The 20,893-nt window shown below is 32.8% G+C and overlaps 4 protein-coding genes and 1 long non-coding RNA gene across 5 annotated transcripts in view; 1 reads left to right on the plus strand and 4 right to left on the minus strand.

Moving 5' to 3' along the window:
- The first annotated feature begins 1,529 nt into the window (after nt 1-1,529).
- Nucleotides 1,530-2,190, plus strand: LOC107003575 (probable E3 ubiquitin-protein ligase ZFP1). Its single transcript, XM_015201909.2, has one exon. The coding sequence runs from the start codon at nt 1,531-1,533 to the stop codon at nt 2,188-2,190; it is 660 nt and encodes a 219-aa protein (XP_015057395.1). The 5' UTR covers nt 1,530.
- Nucleotides 2,191-5,396: 3,206 nt separating this feature from the next.
- Nucleotides 5,397-10,150, minus strand: LOC107003013 (probable glycosyltransferase At5g03795). Its single transcript, XM_015201257.2, has 6 exons — nt 9,832-10,150; nt 9,472-9,747; nt 8,152-8,438; nt 6,783-7,015; nt 6,100-6,257; nt 5,397-5,963 (listed from the first exon to the last, which is right to left on the minus strand). Exons 1-6 carry the CDS (start codon nt 10,006-10,008, stop codon nt 5,862-5,864), a joined length of 1,233 nt encoding a protein of 410 aa, XP_015056743.1. The 5' UTR covers nt 10,009-10,150; the 3' UTR covers nt 5,397-5,861.
- Nucleotides 10,151-11,160: 1,010 nt separating this feature from the next.
- On the minus strand, nt 11,161-11,741 carry LOC114074864. Its single transcript, XR_003575212.1, has 3 exons — nt 11,669-11,741; nt 11,409-11,464; nt 11,161-11,239 (listed from the first exon to the last, which is right to left on the minus strand). It is a non-coding gene; the product is annotated as an uncharacterized LOC114074864 (long non-coding RNA).
- A 1,445-nt stretch (nt 11,742-13,186) lies between these two features.
- Nucleotides 13,187-16,240, minus strand: LOC107004688 (uncharacterized tRNA/rRNA methyltransferase slr1673). The gene is made up of 4 exons (XM_015202995.2): nt 15,839-16,240; nt 14,298-14,595; nt 14,145-14,195; nt 13,187-13,733 (listed from the first exon to the last, which is right to left on the minus strand). Exons 1-4 carry the CDS (start codon nt 16,093-16,095, stop codon nt 13,323-13,325), a joined length of 1,017 nt encoding a protein of 338 aa, XP_015058481.1. The 5' UTR covers nt 16,096-16,240; the 3' UTR covers nt 13,187-13,322.
- A 274-nt stretch (nt 16,241-16,514) lies between these two features.
- Nucleotides 16,515-20,893, minus strand: part of LOC107004689 (protein DECREASED SIZE EXCLUSION LIMIT 1) — a 7,446-nt gene continuing 3,067 nt past the window's right edge. Inside the window, exons 5-13 of the mRNA XM_015202997.2 lie at nt 20,155-20,324; nt 19,542-19,600; nt 19,362-19,452; nt 19,101-19,167; nt 18,063-18,145; nt 17,868-17,959; nt 17,297-17,403; nt 17,108-17,171; nt 16,515-16,953 (exon numbers count right to left, since the gene is read on the minus strand). Coding sequence (XP_015058483.1) covers nt 16,855-16,953; nt 17,108-17,171; nt 17,297-17,403; nt 17,868-17,959; nt 18,063-18,145; nt 19,101-19,167; nt 19,362-19,452; nt 19,542-19,600; nt 20,155-20,324 — 832 coding nt within the window. The 3' untranslated portion in view covers nt 16,515-16,854. The remainder of the gene's footprint in view (nt 16,954-17,107; nt 17,172-17,296; nt 17,404-17,867; nt 17,960-18,062; nt 18,146-19,100; nt 19,168-19,361; nt 19,453-19,541; nt 19,601-20,154; nt 20,325-20,893) is intronic.

The following is a 20,893-nucleotide window of genomic DNA, read 5'->3' on the forward strand; positions in this document are numbered from 1 at the left end:
TTGTCGGGGCGGAACCACATATATATAGTTATACTATTTATACATTTTTAAAATTATCTCTTCTATCCTTGACTTCTTTGTTTACTTTTTTCATATTTTAATCTCCTTCTATGAAAATTTTGATTTTTCCCTAAGTAACGTAGAAAACTTAATATACTTGTATTCATAAGCTAGTTAGTTTTATTATATCACGAATAAATGAGGCTGCATGGTTGAAATATATTTGCACTATTATTAGTTGTTTGGTCAAATCTTCTCTCTAAGAGAGAATCAAATCAATTTAAAGTCAGATAAAGAAACACAGTTCATAATTTGATAAGCAGTAGGGTTTAGGCAAAGATGAATTATACTTCATTGTTAGCTTAATCCTAAGCCTAAACAAACAAAAAGACAAAACGTGGGGTAACATCAATTTGTTTTGTTGTAGAGCTGTCAATATGGATTAGCCTATCCCATAGTTTTGACTCAAACAAACTTTGATATTTTACGGGTCAGGTCGGGCTAGCCCATTTTTGGTGTGGTTTAGAAACGGTCGGTCCAACCCACAAGTACGTGGCCTAAAAAGACTTGTCGGGTCAATCCATTTTTTTTATAATTATTAAATTAAATTATAAATTATAATCTAAAATATAATTGTAAATATTGACAAAACAATATTACATGATATTAATATTACTACTTGTTAATCAAATCTACAAATAAAATTATCTTATTATAAGTTTTTTTTTTCAAGTAAAAGTATAAATATCTAAATAGAAATATTAACCTAATTATTTTGAGTTTGAACTCTCTTTAATTTAAAATTTTAAATATTATATCATATTTTTTAATTAATTTTTATTGATCCACGGACGGATCATACACAAATCAGCAGACTCAAATCAGCAGACTCAAATCAGCAGACTTATTCAGACCGAGCTAGAAAACTTTTTTGTTAAATAAGCTTTAAAAATCTTAGTCTGATTCTATCAAATCACGAGCTAGGTCAGGCCGGCCCAACAGGTTTGACAGCTCTAATTTGTTGGTATTTGGTAATGAAAGAATCCCAAATGTGGAAATAATTTACCTAATGTAGAATCTTTGTTGGTTTTGGATTCTTAACATAATTAAATATTTAGTTGATTTTTAAGTCCTAAATAAAGATTAATGATAATTTTTAAGGGCAAAAATTACTAAAGGAAATTCACGTTTTAATATAATATAGATTATAATTTATAATACTGAGCCGTCTTTCATCATCCAGTAATAAATAACTAAATTTTTCTTTTATTAATTTAAGTACTCCTTTTCTTTTTTTCCCATTAATTTTTAGGTACTCCTTTTTCTTTTTTCCATCATCCAGAATTGTTAGTTACTAGATTTGTTCCCTGTAAAATCAAAATTTTTTCATATGCATTAGAAACTATATTTAGTAATTTGAATTAAATATAACCGTGTTTTTATTTTTCCCTTTCCGAATTAATTTCAGATCGCTAAGTTGAGTTGGTTTAAGCTACGTTGAGCTTATTTTCTACTTTCGATACGTTTAAGATGTCGAATCGCAACAAGAAATTGAAATATTGTCGTCCCGACTGGTATGGAGAATACTGTAATTCTGACTGGAATCCAAATGTATGGAATGCAAAGGTCACAATTCGTCAAGAATTAAGTATCAATAACCCTATTGCTCATTCACCTTGTAATTTACCCACATTATACCTCAAATTTCACTTTGATACATTGTTTACTGGACAACAAGAGCGAGTTCAGAGCAGATCACTCAATATCAAACTTTTCCATTCAGCTACATACATGTCACGCGAAAAGTTCTACCGTGTCATAGAAGATAATATCTACGAAAAATGGGGTGAAATGTTTGATAAGAACGATCGTCAAGATTTCATTGATAATATATTTGAAGAAATCCATGAAATTATTGGGGATAAGTTTAACAAGGGTCGCCAACGCTTGGTTGTGAGTATTCGTACGAATTTATTCGTGTCAGACATAATGAAGTTGGTATGGAAGATGAAGACTGATGAAAATCTCATGAATGATGATTGTATTATTTGTTTCCAAGAGTTTGAAAAGGGGAGGGTGAGGGAGGTGTTGTGTATGCCGTGCTCACATGTGTTTCATGCAGATTGCATTGCAACGTGGTTACAGAACGGGCATTATTGTCCTGTTTGTCGTTATGATTTTAGAGAATGACACAAGTATAGAATTTGACGTTCATAAATTTGGTATTTCTTATCTTTATTATTACTATTATTGTTTTCAATAATTTATTGATTGTCATATGCTTTGCAATGTTTCCTTCTTACCTGCTATATTTTAATTTCTTCACTGTCTTCTTTCTTTGTATTTGAATTTACTACACTTAAGGCAAGACTATATTTTTTCGAAAACAGGACTCTCTATCTCCATAAGATAGTTTACCGTGTCTTACTCTGGCAAAGAAGTAACATGTGCCAGAGAGAAGATCTACAATGTTAGCTTTACAAAAAGATGTGTGGAAGTGCTCTTTTTTTACGTCCACACAAGTTCATAGGCTAAATTCATTGTTTTTTTCTTAACCAATATACATAGTCTAACTAATTATGCATATAAGATATCAAATTTATACCTCTATGAGTTTTGAAGGATTTAGACTCGAAAATTTATGCGGAATTAACATACCTTCTTGTTGTAGGATCAAGTGTTATCACCATCAATTGTCTAAGCGGTTTCTTACAAGATCAATGTAGAGTTTTGTATTGTTTCACAACAACTACACTCTTACTCTGAGAAACTTCTTTTTTGTGTTATTTTGTGTTGTATTTAGATGACCCCAAGTCCTCCCTTTTATGAGACAAGGTTAAGGTTTGTAACTCTTATCCCTAAAACGACTAAGTAGCAACCCCCACGTGTGGACCAAGGGTCCAGCAGATTTGGCCCTAATTTGAGAATTTTCTTGGTTCTTGCTATTATTTACGAACGTAGCTGCGCTTCGCGCGAGTGTTGAAATATGTATATTAAAATCAACTTTCTTTTCGATTAATTATATGTCACTATATTATATTGTTTGATCTTATCATTATCTCTTAATTTAATTGTAAGGAGAAGTGTTAAACATATTCCTCAATTTTGTTTAATAGTTGGCTTTAAGCAGTTATATTATCTGGTCATTTATATCGACCATCACCTACAAACTTGTAATATGTACTCTTCAATTGGGTAGAAAATTCTAAATCAAATGAAATTACCAATTTTAAAAAAGAAATAATGCATCACCCAAGAGATATTCACTTGAAGGTATCTGCTTACATGAATAATAGATAACCAATAATGTTTATGCTAGACCACATAATCATGCTAGAACAAATAAACTTGCTGAAATTTAATGAACGGATACCTTCAAGTGAATCCCCAAGTTAGACACACCTTCAAGTGAATCTACAAGATAGTTATGGTCTTCTACCGTGATTCCAAGTTCACATCCAAACTGTCTAAATACTTGGGTGGACAAGTATCGAATAGAAAAACTAATCTCATCTTCTAGGGTTAGAAGAATCCCTAATTATAAAGATTTCTCCCCAACACAAAGAGGAGAACCAAAAAACACGTTATTTTTTTTCAACTGAAAAATACAGGTTAGTTTTCTTTTTAAAAGAGAACTAACGCCTCTCTCCTTTTCCCTTTAGAATTAGGATTCTGAGTTCTAATTTAATATGAGCACGGTAGGGACCACAAAATTAATTATTGAGGCTTCCTATTATAGAAATAATTTCAAATAATTAATTTAAATTATTCTTACCATAATAAATTACAAATCATTCCACTAGAAATTCGTAATTGCACTCCTCTATTTATATTTCGTAATTTTCCATTAAACGCTTATGTAATTCTCATGTTAAAATTTTAGATAGTAATCAATAAATTAAATTACTGACAAATTTAACTTAATGATTAATTTCCTTTAGAGCTACTTAACTTATTTTATGTGTCGGATTCATAAATTCACTTGCAAGGTTTGACACGATGAAAACTTATAAGTTTCTCAAAAAGGCGTATCAATCATCTCTATAACGAGGCGGGGATTCCATCAACTAACTTGTTATTTCACCAATATATATTCTCATCATCCAACTTACCAGGCATATTGACACATCTCAGAATCTCACCTTTTAATAAATCAAAATGATAATTAATATATACAGATCATTATAGTTATATCAGGATTAAGAATATAAGTACATTTAATTAGGGTGTGCATCCGGTTTTTCGGTTCGATTTTATACTATACGGTTTGGATTTTCGATTTTTGATTTTGAAGCTGTGTAACACAATCCAAACCAAAATAAATATGGTTTGGTTTGGTTTTTCTCTTTTTGATTTGGGTTTTATCGGTTTGGTTAATCGGTTATGTCAATAATTAGAAACATAACAAAGTTATATTTGCAATTTTAAAATATATATATATATATATATAATATTGAATTTGTTAAATAAAACATCACAAGTAAAACGTAAAAAAAATACTTAAAAGTATATCAATTATAGATGTCCAAACATTAAAAAAAAGAAGTAAATCATAATAAAAATAACTAAAAAGGAACAAAAGTGGTTAAGTCCAACTTAATTTATTAATTACATATAATCTTGTACTATAATCGTACCGATGCATGCCAATTTCCTACCTAGATTGTGAACAAAAAATTTTATACTTATAAGAATGATGATTTAATCATCCGTGTATAAGTTGAAACTCTACGCACTAAATCATCTATTATATAAGTATGCAGACACCATAAATAAATATATGATCTATTAAAATAAAATAAATATTTATTTTGTAACAAATATTATTTCTTAATACGTGGTTAATATATCCCAACACCCCAAACTTTACTGGAAAAATTAGGCTGGATTTTTAATTGCTACATCATTGAATAACAAAACAAATGAAGAACAAGTGCCATGTAAACGTTGCACTTTTAGAACTCCCTCCCTTATTAACAATTTAGCTTTACAATGCCCCTTTCACACTTGCTCAAATAATTCATAGCCACAGACATGGTCGAAAGTCAAAATGTGTTCCAAACTACAAATTTCAATTTAATTGTATGAAATGTCAATGAAATAGCATGCTGTTATTTTAAATTAAATGCTATAGCCATAGCTTATTTTATTTATAATTCATAACAAATATCCCATTTTTTTGTCATCTACAGCGGTATATTATTAGCCATTTTTTATATACAATTATCCATTCGATATACAAATGTATAAAATATGTTTGTATAAAGCGAGAGAAAAATGTATATATAAATATAAATACATATATTTTCGTCTTATACACTTATAATTATACAAATACTGATCTTATTATACAAAAACAATGTATAAATGAATTTATACAAAACTAAACAATTATATAAAATTGAATGTATCTAGCGGATTATACAAATCAAAATCTCCATAACAAACATAAAATTTACTATGTCGAGCAATTATACAAACTATATAGCTATAACATATAAATATGATTTTCATGTTTGCTATACGTTAAAGTTGCTCAAATTTTTTTGGTAAAGACATTCTACATTTACTTCTTAAGGAAAAGACATACCACATTTACTTCTCAAGGAAAAGACATTCTCTTCTGGGAAGATGCTTGGTTAAATCCGAACGAGACTCTAAAGATAGAAATCTATAGGCCCTCTACCTTGGAATGCCCCAACAAAGACACTGTTGTGAACACGGCTCGACAAGTTGTTGGGCTTGAGGCTAAACCACAAAGAGGCCGAAGAATTAGACAACTCAATACTTGTTTTCCTCGGGATCCAGGTTGAGTAGACTGCTCTTCCTATACTTGATTTATCGAATTCATAGTTTCTGGTCTAGTACTTGATCACATGATGGCGAAGCCAGAGTTCATACATGACCATATGAAAAGCATCATGTCTTATAGGAGGTGAATTCCACTGGAAGTGATTCTGAACCTGACAAAAAGAAGATTAATCAAGAAATTAATTGATATAGACTCTTCTCGAGTTAGCAATGCAATTTGCGTCTTTCACACTCACTAGCACATTATGTACGAACGATGGGTAAAAGGATATCAAAGATGTTACTCACCTTTACTAAATTGTTATGGAAGGTGACAAATTCTTCTTGTGTGATGTTCTTGAGAATTTTCTTTAGGTCATATACATCCTTCTCCCTCAGTACGACCGCAAACTTACGCCAATCAATAATGTCATTAAATGGCAAATCATAGTAATCAGAAAGTATCACTGCAAAATGACCCAAAAAGTAGTGGAGACTTAGGAAGGAAGCATGGTGAAAGTTAAAACAATCAGATAATCTTAATAAAAAAGATGAACAAGTATGTTGAACAGCATTTCACCATGAATTCCTTCACACCAGATTGTTTTTAACTAACTTGGTGACCAATTACTTCATCTGCTCACTGTCCCCCCCACCCTGCATTCCGTATGACCCTCTAGCGCCTTATCTTTCGAGAGAAGAAGATCATTTTCTCAAACAGAGTGAAAGAAGACTAAAAAATGAATTTGTGAATGAAGATCAAACACTTGGTTCCACACTATCTTACAAACCTTTCATATCCTATCTTAAAGCTTATTATAAATTCGGCATAATTTCCACAAGAACTGAGACACTAGGAAAAGGTAGTCATTCTAAGAAGAAATTCTACCATCGCTCAACTTGGTGTGTTCATGAGATGCTTAATTGAAGATAAGACAACATAATAAAACACAATAACTCTTTCAAGCTGTCAAAAAAGCTCAAATACTTACCAGGAACACATCCATAATGTATTGAGTCTGTTATACGAGCGCTGTTAACCTGGGAACCACCTGGACATATGCAGAACTTTGTCCTGTAAAATCTCTTTTGATAAACAAGAGGTCCTGTAGCCCTGTTTATCCTATTGTTGGAAATATCCAATTCAGTGTCATTTTCCCACTGACGTGCCAGGATAACCCTGATTTTAGAGTTTCTATGACCTGCCCAGAAACCCAATGTTGTCCTGTACAGATTAGGATCTCTGTTACTGACATGCTATTTTCACTAATTGTATTGGGCCTTCAAGAATTAGATAGAAATACAACTACCTGATCAATCTACTAATGTATGATATTCAGTTTAATCTAACACAAATGGCCATGAAAGATATTTAAGAAGTATCTATCTGTTGAGTAAAAAGAGTATTGTTTCCGACTTAGAATCACTGTTAAATCATCTGCAGTCCTTAGAAGACTCTCTTTTCAGTACCTTTTTGGTACTGTTTGATAAAAAATTTTAACTTCTCATAAAAAAGAGCCATGAAACTAATAAAATGCATGTGCTCACTTGTGGGATCACATTGCGATGTTGTTGTTGTTGTTTGTGCCCACAAATAGGAAGATCAACATAAAAAGATACTAAAGAAGAAGGCATATATATAAAGAGATGCCAAGGGGATGGTAGATGCAACTGAGAAGTATAATTATCAAGGGAAGGTACACAAAAGATGCAGTTGAAAATTACTTCTATAAATATTTGTAACAGCGAGATCATAAGCTTGCAAGACTTTTAAAGAAAGGTATGAGTTGCAGAAAAGGGCTATAAAGTCAGTTAGAAAGTGCTGAATCTGTGGAATTACACTTAAGAAGGGGCTGAGCATGTGGACTCTAATAGTGAGATATTACCCTGTGCGCACCCAAAGAGTAGCGGCTGCGGGTTTCCCTTGTCATAAAAAAAGAAAGAAGACAAATTTCTTCTTAAACATAGCCTTGGGACAAGTAAAAGAAAAGGAATGGGTATTCAGTTGGGAGAAAAGGGCATATCCTAGTCATTTTTTCATCTTCCAATTTTTCCATATTTAATGGTGTAATTCAAGTGCTATGGAAGAAAAACTATTGCGCATGATGGCAGATTGGCAGTAACACAAGGGCCCAGGTTGAGAGAAATACAAATGCTATAAAACTGCAGTCTCTGTCAGTAAACTATCACTAAACTGGTGCAGATGTTTTTTTCCTTCATCCTTGGCTCAATGAGATGTCGAATTCTAACTATTCACATAGAGGTAACCATGTTGGATGTGTCAACAGAAAAAAGGATAAAGAACAGAGATGGAAAGAGAATGATCTGATCTGTGGCACATTCATTATCCAACAGGATTACCTGTTCTCAATGTCATTTCCTCCAGCAGGAAGGGCAAATGGCTGCAGAACTTGTGGAAGAGCAACATCCTTATGCGGAATATATCCAACATCATAGCTAGGGGAGCACACGACACGGATTGCATTCTTTACAAGAAAGGGATGCCCTTCAGTTGCCCTGACCCCAACATCATGACAGGTAACAAAGAAGTGATCTGCACCCATGGTTCTATTCCAGTATGGATATTTGGCTATCAAACTATCAACATAGTTCTGTACAATTATGGTCATGTTCTCATATGATGTTCCCTGCATTCCATCAAAGAATTCTTACATAATATATGAGGAGTCCCAAAAGTTAGGTAGTGCCAAATACCCCAATCTTAAATAGTATATGTGTTTCAAATTTTTTATGTTCAAAATGCTAGGATCAGAATACAATTTTATTTTATTTTTTGAAAAGGAAGCTCGTATCAGAATATACACTAAGATTATGAGCCAAATGTATATGTCTTCTCAGAAGTACGAGACTTTTCAATGTTGGCGCAGAATGATAATATACAAACCAAGAGCTGGTACTACACAAGTATAACAAGCAGCACATGATACATGGATATAGCAACAATAGGGAAGGCCAAAAGAGAAAAGTTCTTTACACAATAAGTGCAAAGGAGAAAGAAGTGACATTACTACGTACACCGTGATTCCCAGTTCCCTTATACATGAAAAATCAATGTTCTCAGCATTGGTTGTGGCATTTCCAGTTAATTAATTAACACTTGGATTAGAAAAACTAACACATTCAGCTAACACGCACGCATTAATAGATGCTGGAATCGGACTTCTGATTCCTAAGAAGATAATTTATACTATAGACAACAGTAATGAGTAAACTCCAAAGTAATTGTACTTCTTATTCATGCACCCTCTCTAGCATAAGATCTAAATGAATTAGACAAAAATTAGCCATCGTGTCTTTGACTCCTTGTTAACCGATCTGCCAGTCCTACTTAACATCCTCAGCCAAGAAAAAAACAGATGTCTTTCAACCTTGTTAAACCAATCGAATCATATCAATGAACTTAGAGATTCTATCACCAATCAAATGGATTACAAAAAGAAGCCACCTGATGCAACTGTTTAAGGTATTCATTGCCACTCTCCATTCAAAAAATTCAGCACATTAGCCATTAAACTGAACTAATTACTGTAACTGAACTTCCAATATCTAACTATTTTGCACAACATTTACTCAATAAACATCAAACAAGACTGAATCTAACACCAAAAAGCAAATCAAAATAAGATTTTGAATTTGAATACTGTAGAACACAATGCTTACCTTTCCTCTCATCTTATGACAAGAGATCGGAATGAAGAACAAGTGAGCCTCATTTGGATCCTCAGTAACAAACTTACTCTCTCGAATATTCTGGAAGAAATATCCTTCACTAGAATACTTCCCAGTCAGCTTCCTTGGCGTTTGATAAAACGTTTTCGGATCTCCATCTTTATATATATACACCTTAAATTTCCTCTCCATTTCTTCATAATTCAACCTAAACACTCCCGGTGAATTATACACATCCGATAACACCTCCTCCTCCTCCCTAACAACCTTAAATCGCAAATAAATAAATTAATTAAAACAAGCATAAACCAGCATGTTTTAGAAGAATCTAGAAGAAAATGTTAGCAGTACCTGAGATGATTGCACGATGAGCGAAGGAGTTTCAGAAGAAGGAGAATTAGGAGAGTGGAAGGATTTGAGGGAAAGGTATGTGAAGGAGAGTAAGGTTAAGATGGCGAGAGAGAGGAGGGAGCTTTGGAGACTGCAGTAACTAGATGCCGGTGGTTGTGAAAGTTTCGTCGACCACATTGCCGACGGAGATGGCGGATTCCGGCGGAAATTTTCCGGTGAAGAGGAAAAGTTTGGGCTCGGAAGTGAAATGTTTGACTGGATTTGGGCTTTTCACCAGATTTGAAGGCCTAAATACACATTCATAAACATTTCTACTTTTTAGAATATTTATTACTACAATCTCGATTTAATTTACGTCACACTTTTTAAGTACTTTGCAAAAAAATAAAAATGTTTATTTAATAAAATTACACTATATTTTATTCAAATTCAATTCCACTTATTTGAAGAAGAAAAACTCAAAATGTACTCTTCTATTTTAATATTTATATATTTTGAAAATAATTTTTGAACATATCAGAATCTTTTTATATTTCTTAGATTTTGTGTGCAATTAAATTATATTTCCTGTGTCCATATTTCCTTTATATATTTTTTTATTTACTTGTCCATTTTAACAAATTAAGAAAAGATAATAATTTTTTTTTCTAATATGCCCTTATTTAATTCTAGAAAATTTCTAGTACTAATAAGTTATAATGCATGCTTTTTGAAATCATAAAATATATTTATTATACTTGGGGAGTTGCATAATTTTTAAACTAAATGTAAAATTATAACTAACCTATGATAATAATTGAAGGCTTAATATGTGTGTCACTTCTAAAGTGGATAACTAAATAGGGATAGAGAAAATATTAAATTTACGGAGAGAAAAAAAATCTAATATTTCAAAATTGTTATATAAGGTGTAAGGATATTATAGAATATATAAAGTCTCTGGATATGATAAAATATAAAATGCAGGAGAAATATAAAATTTCTAATTCGTTATTTTGTAAGACAATTATGTTCAAAGTATCAATTTCAATTCGACTTTGAACTGTTTCATATTTGATGCATTAATCATGAAGCATGTTCACATAAATATTTAACAAATGATGAAGAGAAAATTTAAAGAGGATATATTATTATTAATTATTATAGGATGATTATAAAGAAGAGAAAATTCATTAACTGAAAAAGAATGAATAGGATTGAATTAAATAATCATACTATGAATAATAAAACTAAGGAATTGCATTGGCTATTGAAATATTAATATAAAGTCAATCGTGATTATAACTAAATAAAATCATAGTAATTAACTATTAATAATATATTAAAAGGGAGAAACAAAATAACTAATTTTCATCAATTTGCTGTATTTTTCTCTGCATGCCTTCTGGTTATTTGCCTCTCTCATGCACTGTGTAGACATAAAAGGAAAATCATTTATTTAATTAATAACTGAAGGCAAATAAATATTTAAAAAATAAAAGATACATTATTTTAAAAATCAAAATAAAATTTCTCGAATATAAATTTAAATTAATTATTTTTTAATATAAATATTGAATATCGAATAAAAAACCTACGCCATAAAAGGAGTCAAGCATAAGACTTGAGCCAATATCCGATGTTGAAATGGCAGCTGCGTTACAAAAAAAAATCATACGTTACAATTTTAATTAATAAATAATATAAAGCAGATATAATTAGGATAATATTATCAAGATTTTATTTTATTTTGTACTACATTCAAAATTTACTAAATCAACTAATCTCAATACTTTTTAATTAATTACTTCAAAATAATAAAAAAATATTAAAATAAAACCATATAAAATAAAAATACCTGATCCTTTACGCCACTTCGTTAATATGTATGATAGGAATCACATTTATTGCTCCTATCTCCTTTTTCGCACTATAAAAATACAATTAATTATTATTATTATTTGAATGGATATAGTGAATCAAAAAGGTACATTAATCAATAATTAATAAAAGTTGAATAAAATCCCTCGAATCTTAATCAGTTAGAGATTTGGAGTTAAACTATAGGAATAAGAAAAAATTGTTAAAAGAAAGCTTTCTTTTAAATAGATATTACGAGACGATATTAAATTATTAAACGAAATCTTATTATGAAATTTGAACACCAAATGAGTGGATAAAAAAAATGTTGATATACTTACGTGTAATAAACCTATCACTTGTTTAAGCGACAAATAATAATAAATGTATGCAACATGAAGAAAATAATAATTAGAAAGTGCTAACAAGCCATGTGTCACGTCCCGCCACATCGTAGTTAAATTTTGCATTCGGAAGAGGCGAAAGGGGCTAGAGTTGTGGAGAGGTTTGCAAAGAACTGTAGAACCTTCTAGATTAATCAAGAAGACTAGAGAATTCCTTAGAATTCTCTAGAATAATTTAGATATTTTCTTAAATGATTTAGCATATTCTAGAAAGTGTAGACTTTTCTAGAGTAGGGACCAAAGCGTAATTATTAGAAAAACTTGTAAGTAAATTTTATTTACACTTTAGTTTCTAGGTAGTAGTATAAATAGGGACTCTTATTTGTAAATCATCCAAGCTTGAAACAAGCAAACCAATCAAAGTTATAAGCAATTCTTTCAAGCAATACAAAAGTTCTCTTTCTTTTCTTTTTAAGTCTTTCAAAGCATTCTCTTAGCACCTTGTCCGTTTACGTGGCGTCACCAGAAAATAAAATTTCTTTTTAATTTATATATTTTTAAAGTTAGCCTTCATTTTCAAAAAGTAAATCTAGTTTTTTTATGTATGAAATATATTCTATTTAAACTATTTTTAGAAGTATATTATCATTAAATAATAATCATACAAACTAAATATAGTAAATGAATATTTAAATGATGAAGTGATTAATATTTCAGAAAATTTGTGGTTATTCATAATTAAGCAAACGAAAATACCGAGAGTCAGAAATATTATCAAGGCTAAAACTTTTATGAATTTTTTTTTTTATCTTGGATAAGCGTTTGATTCTTCGATTTGATTTTAGCAACTTTATTTTTTTAATTTTTGATTCAGAAAAGATGTGCACCAAACAATAATTCAATTTAATTCGATGTTCTGAAATGATTTTCTTGGTACAAATACAAAATAATACAACCTTTTTTCCTTTTACTCATTGTCTAAAAAAATCTTCCTCAAATGCTATTATAAAATGAGACTATTTCAAATTCGTGTTTATTCAGAGAAAGCACTCCTTATCAAAAATTATTTTATATCAAAACTCAAATTCGAAATTTTCTATTAAGAAAGAAGCTAACATCATCCACTGCACCACAAATATTTCAGATTCGTGTTCATTCAGAGGAAACGCTCCTTATCAAATATTATTTTATATCAAAACTCAAATTCGAGATTTTCTATTAGAAAGAAGCTAACATCAGTCGCCCACTAAAATTAATTATATTTCACTTTAAAGTTATAGACAATTCTATTGCTAAGTTGAGAATGTTTCAACCAGAGCTTAAATCTTTATGATTTTCAGGTTGTAACATGTATAACAATATTCCACCAGCAACTGAAACGTTAAGAGACTCGAATTCTCCGGTCATCGGAATACTCACCAGCTCACTTGCATCCTTAGCTTTCTCAGAAAGGCCGCCTCCTTCGCTGCCCAAAACCACACAGAGAGGCCTATCTGCTAAAGAATCTGTGAAGTCGCGGGTGAGCCTGGAAATTCTCCTTGGCTTTTGATCGTTTGCAGGATGAGCGGCCAGAATTTTCATGTTATAATGGTTTCTTAGAGCATCTAAGTGGAACCAATCACCGGAGACTAACGGAAGTTGAAAGGAAGCTCCTCGACTAGCTCTAAGCGCCTTTTCGTTGAATGGATCACAACAGCCAGGAAGCAGAAAGGCACCACCCTGCCAAAAAGATTTGTTTTTGCATATTACAGTCAGACATCGTTGCTTGTCAGGATAATTTTTGGCTACTATATCGAAATGTTATAAAAGACGTACAATATAACATAACATGCAAAGATGGTTTCAAAGAAAAAATGGCCGTTATGGTGAAATGTTCAACTCACAAAGTGGAGACGAGTTGAGATGTTTAAATGTGCATACTCAAAGTTGAAGCGTCTACTTCTCATCTGAGATAGATTTAAGTGTTTGTTTATGTATTATGCCATACGAAAAAGCAGTAACCACAATGAGAACATGAACGAACCAAAGAACTATAGATGCTGTACTAGAAACTAGAAAGCACTGACCAATGAGAGTATAGCTGATGAATAAATGATATCAACGAAATCAAAATTGAAACCATCTTCTTACCCATCCAAATGCCATAGCCGATCTAAGTAATGTGCCAAGATTACCAGGATCCTGCATCAGTCAGTAGTCATGAATTCAATGACTCCGATATGATTCTTTAGCACAATTTATGAATTTCAAAATTATTTTTCGTATGTGGTCCAAGTAAATTACCTGGATTCCGTCAAGAACTAGAACTCGATGAGCATTCTTGAACCATGTACTGCAATCTTCTTCTAGAAATTCATCATCAACATTGTGAAATGTTGAGGGAATTTTCATTAACGCAATCATTTTAATAGAATCAATCGACTGTAAACCAGAGAGTTTCTTCATCACCGTTGAGCTGATGCGGACAAGGCGAACTGATTGAAGATTTAGGTCTTCAGGTATATGAGCTTCATCAAGCACGAGTAAGCAGTCTAATGTAATAGGTCTCTCTTGTACTCTTTCTTGAAAACTATATATTTCCCTGACAAAGGTCACATAGATCGGTTAAATCGGTCAAACTTCTATGGGAAGATGTTTACCTCATCAAAGATCAAACTGTCAAATGACAAACCGAAAAGAATTTCTCGAGCCATGTTGCTCAAAATTTCAATAAGCAGATTGAAGAACACAACGACAACAACAACAAAAAACCCATTATAATCCCACAAGTAGGGTCTAGGGAGGGTCATGTGCACATCGACCTATCCTTACCTTGAAAAGCAAGATAGGTTGGTCTCGGTAGACCCTCGTCTCAAAACAGATGAAAAAGATGACAGTAGCAGCAAGTAGAAACAACAAGAAAATACAATAATGGAGACTAATACTAATACTCCGGGAATGGGAAAGCAAAGCATTCAACTACCTACTACCTTCTATCATAATGCTCAATCTATACACCCTCCTATCAAGGGTCATATCCTCGGGGGTTTGAAGTCACGCTATGCCTTGCCTACATACTTCTTAGGCCTACCATTACCCTCCTCAATCCCTCTACGACCAACCTCAAGGAAGAGTGAGTAAAGAATATGAGCAAGTGCAAAAAATAACAAACCAACAGTTCATAAGGGAACGATAAGAGCTCGGAAGAAAATACTCAGCAGAAAATCACCACATCTATAGATCATAAAAGATGAAAATGAGCTTCTTAAACTAAAACAACAGAGTTAGGCCATTCCAAATGTAAACGTATGAAGCTGTCCCTTCAAGATTCAATGCTGTCCACATCCTCTAATTTCCCCTGTTGATACTTGATATATAGTCCCATTATAAGCATTCAATTGGAAACATGAATAGCACAACGAAAATCATGATTTCTCCCAAAAAGTTTGTATTTTAAGATCAATTACTTCGTCTTTTTGTGCTACATCACTACTCATTTCAATCATCTGTTATAGCCCCTACAGACTAAGTACAATCTACACAGTGCTCCTCCAATTTGCAAGAATTCCGGGTGTTAATATCCCAAAGAGGAATGAAATAATCTTCTAAGTTGTAACTCAACATTAAGCCTAATGGCTTCAAAATCTAACAATTTGGCATTAAAAAGTGAGTCTCAAGCTAAACTATTAAGCTAACCACAATCAACAAATACTACAGTATCTATTATATATACATAAAAAAAAATTTTAACAGTATAAATTTTACCAAGGGGTTCGGCTACCGCCCCTCCCCCTCCACCCTACCCCACCAGAAAAACCAGAAAACTTGGAGGAACAGAAAGTTACCTAATAGGAGTAGAACCAACCACAAGTACAGAACCATGAAAATGGCGATAAGAGGAGTTCTGGCGAAGCTTAAGGCAGTGTTTGACAAAAGGGTTTGAAGTACTAGTGATGGAATTCACATTAAAGGGCAAAAAAGATTCATTTTTTTCAGATGGGAAATCTGGTTTTGAGCTAAATGGTTGAATTTTGGTTCTGGGTTCCAAAATTGAAGCTTTAATTTGTGGGAAATACGAAGGAGAAATCCAACAACTGTTCATTGTTAATAGAAAATTTGAATTCTTGATTTTCAGTTCTTCATGGATACCCCTCTCACAATATCTATAAGGATGTTCCCTTTTTTCTTTTTTTTTTCTTTTTCTGGAGGGAGCAACGTAGAAAGTCTATCCTAACAATATGATTACGAGTATTAATGGATGCTTTCGTGACTCAACTATGTAAATTATAGATTATACAAAGATAATTTTTGAAAATAACATTAATTTTCACCAGTTTTTGCTTTTTTATTTGTAATTAATGAAATATTTAGAGTATCTTCAACTTGCTTTTAAAATATTCGATTTTTATAAGGTGTTGTAATATATGCAACATTGCATTACAAGAGTTTTTAGATAGAAAATGTTATAGTTCATGAATAATAACAGTACTCCATAATTTAAATATTGAACGTAACAAAACCTTGATAGTAAATGAAGAGCTTGATATAACAATTCTTCTTGTTTAAGAGTTACAAGTAGAGTTCTTTTTTAGTATTTTCACAACTATGTTTCTTTCAAACAACTTGAAAAGCGATATAGTTCAATACACTAAGCTCTCGCTATATGCAGGTTCTGGGGAAAGGCCGGATCAAAGTATCTATTTGCCAAAAATAGCTTAAGGTCCTCTTCCTCTTTCTGATGATCAGTAATATCGTCCAGCAACTCCATATGCTCACCTGGGGATCACTCTCGCTCTGCAAAACTTCAGACGGCTAACCCCTTCATTACAAACAATCCACGAGGATCAACAACGATACAATGTCATGTTCTAGGGGGATAAAGTTCCCAGAGAGCCACTGTTGTATCTTCAGATGCAGAGGCCAATAATTTGTTATCAGCAGAGAATGAAACAGCGTTGCACTGCAGAAACATATTGTGAGAGAGGAGATGAAAATGGTCAGCGTTGCACTGCAGAAACATATTGTGAGAGAGGAGATGAAAATGGTATGAAATCAGTTTGACGATTGTTTAAGGGAAAAGAACAGTCAACAGAAAGAAAAAGGGAAATGCATACCGTGGTGTTATGATATTTCAGAATAGCCAGAGGCTTTCCTTTGCGATAATTGTAAATCCTAACCCTGACAATGAAAGATAAGTGGGAGAGCTAATGTTAAGAGTGACAATTGAAAACTGACAAAGGGTGTGTGCAACAACACCCTAAATGTAGACAAATTGACAGTTTAAAAGTCTCTAAGATTCCTACCGTTGATCCCAACCAGCAGTTGCAGCGATTTTTCCATCTGGACGGATTGAGGTTCCAGAGATGCCAGGTCTCTTCAAAACAATTTCTTTTCTTATCAAACAAGAACCCTAGTTTACAGAAAAAAAAAGTAGAGAAGTTACATTACCAGATAATCGACCTGCAAATAAATACATAAGAAAGTTTTATAAAAATGAAGTCACTAGTTGCAAGTTCCACAACTAATAACTATTAATAGCTGCAATCTGCATAAATATATTTACAAGTCTGGACAATGTTTTTCTATGGTCTGACAGTGTATTGCTGCAACGGGAAACTACACATATTCACAGATTAAACACAATATCACAAAAGATAACCAACTTGTCAATGTATTGTGGATAATGAGGTTCAAACATCAGAACCAAATTTTCCTCGCAGCATTAAGGCATATGCACATTTCAAATCAGTCATCAAACAAGACATTTAGTAATAGTTTCTTGCTATAAGAGGAGTTAACGTGAAAAATATATACACATCAACAGCACCATCCAACAATAGCATATCTTGCAATTAGAGATTATGTTGGAGTTACCATAGAATGGTCCAATGCAAACATCAAAATTTTCTCATCAGCAGCACCAGAGAGACCACCTTTGCATGCTCCATCTATGCATAAGCTTAAAACTGCAGGGAGAAAACTAGATGACTTTTATGCCTTCTGTAAGTATGAAAATAGAACTAGAAAAGGTTCTTTATGAAGTGTTTTATGTATGGTGGAATAGTGTGCCTGGTTCTGAATGAAGCTTGACGGAAGTCAATGGGACTCCGGGATTACGCAAGTCCCACCAAGCAATGGATCCATCCTCGTACCTGTAGGCATACGTATTTGAATCTAGTTTGTTAAGTCAAGCACCAATTGATAAAATACACGTTAATAATTTTTTAACAGAAATTCTATCAAAGAAAGAATCCTAGATTGAACGTGGTGGTATACAATGTGATGACAGACGCCCAAGATAGAAAGGTACAACTGTTAGGAAAGGGACCTGGTTGGCCGCATAGGGAATATTGCACCTAGTTTAAACCAGTGCTAGAAGGGTTCACAATGCTAGAGGGTTGAGACATAGCAGCAGCTCATAGTGCTAACATTTTAGTCAATCCCACCTGTTTGGGAAGAATTTCTTATTTCAGACAGCAAGAAGGGTTCCATTGAGAAGAGTGATGCCAGTTGCAATTCACATTAAGGAGCAAATGTGAAAATAAATTTCAAGATAGCAGTTTGCTTTCTGGCTATTTTACATGTTTAAGGGCCTATTAGGTTCCAATTCACATACATCCAAATTGGAAAGCTAGTATGCAATGCATTCTCTCAGTAATGTTCTAGAGTGCAGTTGTAAATGCTGAGAGCAAAAAGGGGCTGTTATGAGGGTTTCAAAACAAACCACAGCAAAAATGAAGTCCCGTCAGCTAGAACTTAGAAGTAGAAAGAGAATTCCTCAGATTACAGGACATGTTAAATTGTTAACGTTAAACCAGCTGGCGTGCCCCCAGAATCACTGCACATCTGAATGATGAAAGAAGCACGATTGTATGTCTTTACCATACAAGATATAAAATGCTCTACTTTACTAAAGAAATCTTTTATGAAGTTATATCTACAGGAAGTAAACATTCAGGGAATTATGACAATGTTGAAAATTACTCCTTATACACACACAAAGGCAAATAAGCGTATACAAGGAAGCATGGACACATGAATATGAACATAAAGATACGTAGAAAAGAAAATGTAAATTGGGTTACTATTGGAGATATGAGGACAAACCCTGCCATAACACTTAGGTGCCCCTGAGATTCAGAAGGTAAGAACGCTTGAACTGCCATGCACATTCCTGGGGGTATTTACTTTATGAGAAAATGCAAACAGAAATTTAAAATCAAATTAAAAGGCGAAACAACAGTGAGTATCCTGAGAGAGAGAGATAAAAAAACCCAAGAAGATTACAAAATTTTAGAAGCAGATACCAAAGTATGTGCTACAAGCTAGAGGAAAAGAACTCGAAAAGAGAAAAAGAAAAAAACAGACCTCTTTGGTTCGGAGTCTGATTTGAGAGGCTACCAGAGCTATGAGGCAGCTCTGCAATTCTTTCTGCAGTATTGACATCCCAAATCTCAACCTTTGCACATGGATTGGTTAGTTTTCAGTAAATTCCATACGATGAACTCAAAATAAAAGATAACGTATCAGAAATAACCATCAACCAACCACAGAAGATTGTTCCCCTGCTATAGCAACATATTTTGGTCCTTCACTAAGCTCCTTACCTGAAAATTTCAATATGTTAAACAATCTTATGACTCAAAATATTATTAAAGCAATATATTCAGGTACACAAAGAAGCATACTTTACTTGAGAACCACAGCAATATATAGAAACCAAATAGCATCAAAATTCCAAGCAACATATAAGAAACGCTCATCATCAAGTATATACAAAAAAAACCACAACAAACTGATTTTCTTTAAGACTAAATTTCTGCAATTTGCAATAAGGCTGTGTTCAGTTTGTTCTCATTATTCAAACTCCAACATTTTCAAATAGGATGTGGATGCTTTAATATTTATATAAAACACAAACAGTTGACATGGATCTGATATTTTCCTTTAGGTTAAATAAAACCTACATTGAAAGATATTGAAGTCAATTTGAATAGCCCTTTAATATATCATTCAGTTGACCAAAAATTTTAAAATCTGAAGTAATCTAGGTGAGTGCACATTCAAACTCACATAATTCAAATTCAAGAAGTAATGGACTGAGCTTAATTAAAAGAGATGAACTGAAAAGTGAAGAAAAGGCAAGAACGAGATAGAAAACCTTTGGATATGGTGGAATCAGTGAGTGGATCTCCTTGTTCTCCCCTTTGCATGTCATCAACAATTTTGTTTATCTCCAGATCATCAGTCTCCAATGTCTCACTTGGTGACTTTGCAATTGATAGTTTGCAGAAATGATAAGCGTTTGTCTTTATTGTAAGTAATGGTGTCCTGTTGAAAACACAAATCACATTCCTAATCATAAGGTAAATGAAGATTGAACACCATCAAAGGGTAACGAAAGTCGAACTAACATGCCAGCGAATATTAAGAAAACTTGTAAAAGAAAGTAGTGGAATGACTATCGAAAAGATAATGTTGCAAATATTAGTCCAGAAAAGTTGATAAACAAGATCCGCTGCAATGAGTACCCATTCCTTATAATGCAACTGTAATTATGATTTGACTGTCGTTATCATGAAATAAGTTAGAGACATCACACATATAACATTGCATACATAGTGCTGAAAAGATTTTTGAGCCCCAAAATGCAATGCATCAGTTCTCATACAATACGAAGGCCTAGAAAACTTTGAAACCTGCAGCACTAGCCACATTTAAGTTCCCAAAATATACCATAAGTGAAAAGATATTGGACTTAAAAAGACCAAACACGAAAAAGAAAGAACTATCACCCCCCCCCCCTTGTAGACAAGAAACAAAGAAGAAGCTGATCATGGTTGCCTCACAACATATGTAGAAACATGAAAAAGAAAGAACTATCACCCCCCCCCCCCTTC

The sequence above is a fragment of the Solanum pennellii genome, chromosome 11 (genome assembly GCF_001406875.1).
Source record: "Solanum pennellii chromosome 11, SPENNV200".
In the NCBI taxonomy this organism is placed as follows: domain Eukaryota; kingdom Viridiplantae; phylum Streptophyta; class Magnoliopsida; order Solanales; family Solanaceae; genus Solanum; species Solanum pennellii.